The following is a 10,310-nucleotide window of genomic DNA, read 5'->3' on the forward strand; positions in this document are numbered from 1 at the left end:
CCTCAAACTCCACCCGGAAGCCAGTCTTGCACACCTCATGCACCGACAACAGATGAAAACCAAGTGCGGAGACATAAAGAACACGAGAGGAATGCTTCCCCCCTCTACCATCAGGAATGATCTCCATCCGGCCCTCACTGTGTATCGGTATGGTGGAATTGTCACCAATGAAGATGCAACCTGCCGTTTCAATTGATCCACTTTCTAACAAGTGTCAGGCCACTTGTCTCACATTGGTCCACTTTCTTGCAACATGTCCCAATCTAAGGAGATGGGTCCTTCCATAAACTTTATCTATAAAAATATCCCAAGTGGTAGACATTCTGTCATAGGCACTTTGCCAACTCTTGGTATCTGCTCAATTCCAGATGTAATGACGCGAACAGAATTTCCATCGGAGTCGAGCCAAAAATAGCAACTCTCCTAAATTTTTAGAAGTGTGGTCCTTTGTATTCTAGGATAATCCCCCATTCCCAAAGCTGGTACTTTCCAAATATTTAGACATCCTGGAGTCCACCAGACCCCTTTCATACTGGGAAATGTCCAGGCTGGTGACATCCTCCCCAACTTCTTAAAAGTTGTCCGCAACTTTAAGCTTCAAGCCATATATTCAAGATAAAATCATGTCCCATCAAGTGGGCGAGACGAGACCGTCTCAAAAATCTAATATAACTCAAGAATCCATGTCCCAAAGAAATGGGTGAGACTAAATAAGTCTCCATAATACCAATATCAAAATCATGAATGGGCGAGACAAATCAATCCCATAAGTCCAGATATCATAATCCATGTCCCAAGTAAATGGGCGAGACAAATCAGTCCCATAAGTCGAGATATCATAATCCATGTCCCAAGTAAATGGGCGAGACAAAATAAGTCTCCTGCCAACAAGACTACGTCCACATGACCCTTGGCATAGACATAAGTCCCGTGCCAACCAGGCGTCATGTCCACTTACCACTTGCACTCCGTGTTGGTACTCTGATCACACACCTTGGATGGAGGTGGGCTCAAGTAACAAGATAAAACAATCACTCGCAAGCATAAATAGCCTGGTGTTCCATAAGCATTTCTGCTACACATAGTTTATAGGCATTTCGGCCACTAATAGTTTTGTAGGCATTTCGGCCACCAACTCACATTACCCTCTCAAGTGCCCATGTTCCCTTCCATATGCTCTCTATTGTTCCACCCAGATATGGTAGAAACATCTTCAAGAGAGCACGTAGGACAAGAGAACACTACACACGGTATGTTGTGCTCAACACTACCCTCGAAAGTGTCCATGTTCCCTTCCATATGCTCTCTATTGTTCCACCGACACATGGTAGAAACAATCTTCAAGAGAGCACGTAGGACAAGAGAACACTACACAGGGCATGTGAACCATGAGTTTCATAAGTCCAATGCATCCCAAATAAAGGGAGCCAAAAAGAATAATCCATAAACCTGAGGATAGATCCAAATCCCTAGAAAAGAAGTCCAAGAATCCATAGAGCTGTATACTATAATCCTTGTATACCATAACTCTTACCATATACTCCGTGCTAACCACACACCTTCAAGTAGAGGTGGACTTTTATCCATAAAAGCATCATATCCATGAGATATCCAAATATTTCTTCTCTATAAACTCGGGCAATGTTGCTTGTGAAGCCCAATATCTATATAAATCTCGTCCCAATATCTATATAAATCTCGTCCAAGAAAGAAATCTCCATAGATATAGTCCATCCAATAAAGGGAGCCATAAACAATGTTTCCCTGAAACCATTTCAAGGCAAACAACACCACCTTTCTCCTTGCATGGCTATACAAGGGTTAGTGAACATCAAAAATACTTCATAGTAAATAGCAAAATCACCAACTTTGCAAACTCAAAGTATACTTAGCTTTTCTTTGCCAGGTTAGTCGTGAAGCCAAAAGAAATATCTCGTCACCATATCCTTAAGATATCCTAAGATATATCTTCATATAGCTTGTTGTAAGCTTTATAATATAATCCACAATATCTATATGGAAAGAGTGCTAAACATGTGCACATAAAGCCAACTCCACACTTCCAAGATAAAATTTTGTGAATTCATAAATCCTTATATCAACAAGCTGTCTACTGCTCATGCTCTTGCTTCATAAGCTATGAAGCAGCTGGCCATGCTTAACAACAATGATGGTAAGTGTGGTCCCCACTTGAGATCTTTTCTCTTCCTTATTGATAGAAGGAAGCCTCCGCTTCCAAGAAAGCCTATGCTCTGATACCAATGTAGCTCGCGGCGCCCAGCAGACTAGGGCCTTTGACACACTTGTTGATACCATCAATGCATATTAAAACATTTAAACATGGCCACAACCTTAACACATATCCATCATCACTTTGCATAAAACATAAAAGCTGGACAAAACATCCACAAATGCTGAAAATGGAGCTTGCACGTGTGACACTGCATAGAGGCCGGAATGGGCCGCCCCCCCCCCCCCGTATTTTATTACCCAAGGAGAATAATATCATGTACAAGCTTTGAGGGCCTTACTCTCCCCACGGGAGATACCGGATTATCCATATACAATTGCCATAACACAGCCCAACACGAGGCAACCAAGCCAGAATGGTTGTAGAAATGCCGATCCAACAATAAAATCCATATACTTCCGTGTGGGTACTGATTCTTCCCCAAAAACCATAGGTCTTCATGCAATAGAGCTGGTACAGCAAGTACAACTCTCCATTCAGCCGGTACAACAGGTACAATGACTCGTACAGCCGGTACGGTGGCTGGTACAACCGGTACGACAAGTACAAAAGCTGGTACAGCCGGTACAAGGACTGGTACAACAAGTACAATGGCTAGAAATCATAATAAATGATTAAATACCCTTGCCTTCAGTATTTCTTCGCGATGGAAGCCTCCAAAACAGTCCCCAACAACTGGTATTCTTCATGGGCAGCCTTCAAGAGAGAAAGAGAGTAGCCATCATTAGGGCAGCCTGTAATGGTGGTAGAGGCTAGTGTGCAGCAAGAGAGCCTCTATTAATGAAGATAGAGGGCTCCAATTTATAGATTTGGGCCTCCCATGAGCTAAAATGGCAAGAGAAGGCTACAATGACAAGTGGAGAGCCACACAATAGCTGAAGTAACAATGTGGGGGTCCATTTTATATGGACCCCACCCAGGCAGCAGTCGGCCTGCTCCAAGGGCAACCGAGAGGTGCAGATCCTCCACGACCGGCTACAAGACCAGTCGGCCAGCAAACATAAGTCGGCCAGCACTATACTGAAGTCGGGTATAGTCGGCCAGAGGAAGAATGCGCCTGCCAGCTCACGACTGCCCCCCCAAGCCACAGATAAACGCGAAAAATATGGGAAAAAATACGAGGAGTGAGGAAATAATGAGAAAAGCACCTACAAGGGCGGGCACACCCACAACAAAGGCCCTGGTGTCTCAGTAAAGACGAGATGACTTCTAACAAGTACTTGGTGCATGAGGAGAAGTGTCACCATTTGGCCGCCCAAGTGGTCTTCCCCTAGTTCATGCTAAGGTACGGGAGGCCATGGAGCTTCGTGTCGCCCGTACTAAGGCCAAGACTCGCATCACTGTGGGAGGCCAGGCCTCATGTCACCGGTAGTGTGGCCAAGACGTGGAGCCCACTGTCAGGGATCCCAATTCCATGCTCGGGAAGACCTGCTATTTAGACTTCCCACTGAGCCAGTTCCATGCTCGGGAAGACCTGCTATTTAGACTTCCCACTAAGCCAATTCCGTGCTCGGAAATGTTGGGGTTGGGGAGAGCTTGCCTGTACACAAACACACACACGCAATGAGCTTGAACAAGGAAACGTGAGAGAAAGAAAGAAAGAAAGATATATTAAGCATCTACTAAAGACCCAATGGGCCTATGAGACCACAGTGGTACAATAATGTCCATGGCATTTCTCATCATGGAATGGAAAATAAAACAGAATGAAAAAATAAATATAGCTATCTCACTGGGGTGATACAAAACTGTCCATGTAAACTCGTCATGGGATACTAAGAACATAAAAACATGGGAGCAACATCAGCTCCGAGTAGATGGTATACCACTCTCCAAAATGTCAAGCATGGGGTTGACGAGTATGGCCGAGAGGTCTCCCTCAACTATGTCACATGGAAAGGTAGCTCGATGGCGGTGGAGCATGTCCTGGATCTGGAGTTGATGAGGTGATCGTGGCCGATGGGGGGGTCGAGGGAGTCGCGCACGCTGGATTGCAAAGGCTCGGTCCGAGGTAACTCCTCTCGGGCGAGGTAGGTCCAGAGCAGCTCGCGGAGGGTCCACAAGATCCACTATGTCGGTGTCCTCCACCTCCTGGGTCCAGAAGAAACTGGTGATGGTTGCCTGCCGAGGGAGGGGGTGGGGTGGCTAGGGCCTGTCTCTCAAGAAGGTGTCCCTGTGTCTGCGGAGCTCAAGACGCCCAGGCAACGCTGGTCCTGGAAGTCAATGATCTTGGAGAGTGGACCGAATCCCTCACGAAATAGACAGTGAAACCTCCCGCGGATCTCATAGTATACTGGGCAGCAGCATATGTAATGCTCCTCCGTCTCAACCTCTGTGTGGCATAGTCGGCAGATCCTCTCCCCTCTGGGTGTCCGTACGAGCTTCCCGGCTCTGAAGATGCGCTCAGCTCTACTTGTCTCCACTCTGAGGCGGTGGGAAGAAACCCGTATCTGGCCAAACAATCCGCATGGCATGGGACATGTGAACACTCAAGTAGCCCGGCTGCTGGATGAATCCATCCTCAATGAGTGTGAGGAAGGTCTCTGTAAAAGTGCATCTTCGTGGGGAGCTCCAGGGGTGTGATCCATGTGCAATGTGTGTAGAAGCTTAGAAGATCTGACCAGATAACCCGGTTGCTATCCTCGTGAGACAATCGGAAAAAAGGGGAGTCCAAACTGTACTGAAGGAGTGACTTGCCTTTTCCACTTGTCATGGAGATAACTCACGACTTCCTCAAGAGGAGGGAGAGGATCACGGAAATAAATATTATCCTTAAAAGAATCAAAGGAAGCAAGCAATTTACCAAGAAGTTTATGGATGGGATTGTTGATGGTGCTCACGTACTCCTCAAGCTGCAGCTTGATACGAGTGAACTCTCCAATCTTCTCAATCAAGTTATTTGACTCATTGATTGTAAGCTTCTCCAAATCTGACTCCAATTTGGTAATCTTCACTGTGCAAACTCTCCCATATCTCCTCTGGATCTCTGTCCACATCTAATGAGCATTACTCCGAGTAGAGACAAACTGTGCCTGTATAGACGGAGTCATGCAATGGATGATAATAAAACGAGCCCAAGCATCCAATATGCTTCTCAAAGCAGGGTCCACCAAGTGAGGACACCCCAGCTCCTAGCAATAACTGAGTGTAGAAAGACCAAGTATGATAGTTGGTTGCTGCAAGCCTTATGGAGTCGCTAACTTGGGGAGGATTGTAGGATGGTATATGGGTAGGGTGGGAGTAAGACCTGGATGAGAGAAACTAAGAGAAGAAAGATTGGGAAGAGGAACCACCTGGGGAGCAGGAGCAGGGGATCCAAGCAATGGAGGAGCTGGAGTATCAACTGGAGAAGGAGCAGCAGTAGAGAAATCTCCTAAAGCCATGTCCTCTGACAAGAAACCTTCTCTAAAGAAAGAGGGCTATTAAAAAAATAGCAAATAGCCTCCTTTGAAGCTGTGCACAGCAAGAGGAGAGAAAGAAGAGAGGGAGGGAGGGTGGGAAAAGATGAATAGAGAAAGCAAATCTCTCAGGAACCCTGTCCTCAGTACCTAGAAGAGAGCTTCAACCTCCAACAGCAAAAACGCAGTAGTCCAACAGTACAGATGCAGAAAAAACGCAGCAATGATGAAGCCTCTACTCCAATCAAAAAAACGCCGCAATTTCTTACATGTAGAGTAGTGCTTGGCTCAGATACCATGAAAGAAAGAGCATCACAGGTTGTAGGCCCAAAGCACAAACTGTAGAAGGCTAGAAACAGTTGATTATTGCTGAAAATAAGCACGAGGGAAGCCTGTAGGTGCTTACAAGCATAAGAGACTGTTGCTACAGCCAATGACCTCCAACAGATATGCAAGAATGAGATGAAAAGTGAGGGAAAGGGTGAGCACCCTTATATATCCCTACAAAGAGCTAGTCGGCCAGCTGTAGTAGGCCAACAGTGTCAGAATACGCAGCAGAGATGATGACCAGATCTGGGAACACAAGAGCAAAACACAATGCAGAAAATAACAGCACAAGAGAGAGAGTGGTAGAGGCGTGTAACTCTACTCTATATACACAAGAAGATCCCGGGAATGATACAGAATGTGGCAAGGGACAGGGGGCCATTTTATATGGCCCCCCTACAGCAGTCAGCCTGCTGCAGCCGACAGAGCATAAAGCTCCACGACCAGCCATGAGGACCAGTCGGCTAGAAGCATGGTGTCGGCCAGCTCATCTGGGGAGGTCGTGGACCTGAAGCAACACAAACAGCCAGCAACATGTCAGATGCAAGAGGCCAGCTTCAACTCCCCTTCCTCTACTTCCGGCTTGTGGAACCCCAACAGCGACGAAATTAGCGAGGTCGTAAGACTTCAGAACAGATTCCATCATAACCTTCCATATGCCGTAGTTGTTCCCGTCCAATTGACGGTCCACCGGGAACGTGGGGAGTGTCGGGATCTTCACATGCCTCTCGGCCATCTCTAACCGATCTGCCATTGCGGGGATGTACTCTGAAAAAGGATGGGTGGGTGGGAACAAAGAAGAACTTACACCTGCAAGTGGCTTGTCCAGCAAATCAGCCCGCCGTCCTCTTGCTTCTCCTCTTCCCAAACAGTCCCGAACAGTCCACCAATCAGCAACACAACAGTCCCCCTCTTGCTTACACAAATCCCAAGAACTATCTAGAGCCTAGGCTTTGATACCATGTCAAAATACACAGCGGAGATGATGACCAGATCTGGGAACACAAGAGCAAAACACAATGCAGAAAATAACAGCACAAGAGAGAGTGGTAGAGGCGTGTAACTCTGCTCTATATACACAACAAGATCCTGGGAATGATACAGAATGTGGCAAGGGACAGGGGGGCATTTTATATGGCCCCCCTACAGCAATCGGCCTGCTGCTGTAGGGCAGCCGACACAGCATAAAGCTCCACGACCAGCCATGAGGACCAGTCGGCCAGAAGCATGGTGTCGGCCAGCTCATCTGGGGGGTCGTGGGCCTGAAGCAACACAAACAGCTAGCAGCATGTCAGATGCAGTCGACCAGCTTCAGAGGTCCACCATCCACCACGGGGCTACCACCCAAGCCACAGAAAAATAGGGAAAAATGGAGAAAAAATACGGGGAGTGAGGAAAAATGATAAGACACCTAATAAGGGCGGGCACACCCACAACAAAGGCCCTGGTGTCTACAGAAAGACAGGAGATGACTTCTAACAAACAGCTGTCCAATAGCATAAAATGCTATAAAATGCCTTAAAAATGGTAGAAAAAAATCCCAAATAATATCTGCTAAAATATGCAAATGCAAGGTCTCATAAAATGACCAGTACAAGCATGAAAAGGTGATGTAGACCCTCTGGAAATGATATATAATCCAACAGGGGTGGTGGTGAATGAAGGATTTGGAGCCATCCTCGGAGGGATGCCAGAATTTGTGCCATCGTCTACTGATGCTAGGGTTGCAGAGCCCCCCAGTTGAGTCTTTGTTGGAACTCTCGGTCGGCTTCTTCTCAACAGCGCTGGCCTTCCTCACATTTGTGTGTGGCTTCCTTATCCCTTTGTTCCTCCACATGTCTTTGTTCTTTATTTTTTTCTTCTTCAACTTTTCTTCTTGCTTCTTCACGTCTTTCGTCGTCTTTTCTTCTTTATTCCTCACGTCTTTTGTCATCTTTTCTTCTTTATTCCTCCATACCGAATAACATTTTTGCCAGATTTGAGAGACCTTCTTTGGGCTTCTCTTTTTCTGTAGGCAAGTTGCATCTTCAATGAATTTATTTTCTCCATTATTATTCTCAGGAGCTCTTCTGTGCTTGGCAGAAGCGTACTTTCTTTTGGTGTGTCGCTTTGGAGACTTTGTTCCTCCATAACTTCCTGTTAGCTTTCTTCTTGATGTGATGTCTCTCCCAACATGGTGGAGGCCTGGGTGGTTTTTCCGGACTGCAATTTTACCATCCACCAGATGCTTTAACTTCTTTAGGTAGCTGAATTGGGTCACCAACCTGATGCTCTAATACCAATGTTACATGCACTGAGGTTGATCGTTGTAACGCACAAGCAATCTTCTTTAAACCTTTACTTTGGTGAAATCTTTAGCATCCATTCACTGAGTAGCAAGAGAGAATAGAAGAGAAAATAGACAACACAATATTGGGTCCCAAATACCCACTGAAGGACCCCCCCCCCCCCCCCTACTAGCAGGAGTATTTGCTTATTTACTTCTTTGGAGGCTATACACTTGTTAATGCTTATGATGCAAACCTAAGCTATGGCGTGAATTCTCCAAGTTGATTAAGAGGACTGACTCGAAACTGACCTCTATAAGGTGCAAGATCTTTGAGTACACAGCCCCAAGATAAAATTCACATCACCATCATTGCAAAATGCTAATCAGTCATTATCTTTGAGAATTTCCACCATTTCATCTTGGTTGAAATAAGCTCCAAAGATAAATCATGCTTAGCACGTAATTAGTCATGGTATTTCCAATCAAGCATCATTTGCACAAGCTCATTCATGATTTAGAGCAGAGGTAAATCAAAGATTAGCTCTAGTTAGTCATTAGGTGATGACTTATCATAATTAGCAGTTCCAATCAAGCATGCGTTGTGCAAACTCTCCATCCGCAATGTGAAACAAAGGCACACCATGATTAGCACTTGATTAGTCACTTAACTTCCGAATTGTTGTCATTTCAGCTTAGTTTGAGAGAAGTTCTCAAGCAAGTAACTGTCATAGAAAAAGGTATGTAGAAACTTACATTCAAGCGATGGAAGTCTGACTTGAAGTGAGATCTCTGGTCATCTAAAGAGGCGAAATCCAGGCTGCCACACGTGCTGCAGGTCCATCGGTTCATGATTCCCTGGGTGAGGGTGTCCTGGTGTGAAGAGACTTCCAACATGGGGTTCTGTGTGGAGGGAACTGCGCCATCGCTGTGTGGGGTTCCATGAATATCTCCGTGGTAGTACACAAGCGCACCATCGAACATCGAATCGGGGACTTCCAGAAGGTACTTCGTTCTACTCTTGTCGTTAGCAGAAGAATGAACTGAAGGCGGAGCCATCAGGCGCTCAGTTCCTTAACAAAATTCCTCCTCTTCTTCTTCTTTTTTGTGGATTAACAGAGGCAAACAATAATATACTTTTTTTATATAGGCCACCGTGTTGTTTTCGCTAATTTATTTAATAAGGGCACCAGATAACACCACATAATTAAGGGCCTCCATTATGATATTGTGGAGCTCTTACCGGGAACGTGGGTATTACTCCACTCGTGCGAGTTTGCTTGGTAAGGCTAGTGGGGTGTGTGGCCGATGTATGTCGCATGCAGGACGTCGAGTAGTAGTCATGGAGGAGCAATGTTGGGGTGCACAAAGAGCTACACGACTGGGGAGATTGGGACCAGGTTGAGCTCAAGGCCATGAAGCGCAAAGGAGGATGACACCACGGATGTGAAGAGAATGCATCCGGATTGGGTTGCTGCTAGATTGAGCTCTAGACTCCCTTCAGAACAGTCAACCAAGGCTAAGGTATGTGCAAGGGTCCTTGCCGAATTGGTAAGTAGGCAGATAAACTTGTTCTCTCTCTCTCTCTAGCGTGATTATCTTCTGTCCGGGTAGACCACCTTCTAAGGTGGAATTGGGAAGATAGCTACAAGAGGATATATTTTCATGAAAAGGTGGTGTCTCAAGTTTTTTATCTTAGTAAGGGGTTCTTTAATGTCCTTTTCATTAGAGGGCAGGCTGTCTCTGATCTCTTTGCTAGGGCTCCTCTATTTATGGGCCAAGAGCTGGTGCATGCAGTACCTTTTGACCCTCTTTTTATGTTAGGAAAAGTTTAAAGTAGGCATGTCCTATGTGGGTTGAGTTTGTTGGCCTTCCTTCCTGACGCTTGGGGATTTAGCTAGTTCTTTGGGCCCGACTTTGTACGTTCCAAAAGAAGATGACTCTAGTCGATAGGCGAATAGCATTTGTATCACCTAATTGAGACCCCTAAATCTATGGAAGTGGATCTAGGGGAACTTGGTAAAATAAACTTGGCCCTAAAATTCGGCCCTCTCCCAAGGGCATGCTT

At 45.8% G+C, this 10,310-nt stretch overlaps 1 protein-coding gene across 2 annotated transcripts in view; it reads right to left on the reverse strand.

Annotated features, from left to right (window-relative positions):
* Positions 1-9,370, reverse strand: part of LOC147632145 (zinc finger protein-like protein) — an 87,238-nt gene extending 77,868 nt beyond the window's left edge. Inside the window, exon 1 of one of the 2 annotated variants that reach the window (XM_086808779.1) lies at positions 8,999-9,368. In XM_086808779.1, coding sequence (XP_086664905.1) covers positions 8,999-9,301 — 303 coding nt within the window. In that variant the 5' untranslated portion in view covers positions 9,302-9,368. Of the gene's footprint in view, positions 1-8,998 lie in introns of both variants that reach the window. The other variant, XM_086808781.1, reaches the window with a different exon arrangement.
* Positions 9,371-10,310: the final 940 nt, after the last annotated feature.

The sequence above is a fragment of the Cibotium barometz genome, chromosome 14 (assembly GCF_041138505.1).
Source record: "Cibotium barometz isolate CiBa-2024 chromosome 14, ASM4113850v1, whole genome shotgun sequence".
In the NCBI taxonomy this organism is placed as follows: Eukaryota; Viridiplantae; Streptophyta; class Polypodiopsida; order Cyatheales; family Cibotiaceae; genus Cibotium; species Cibotium barometz.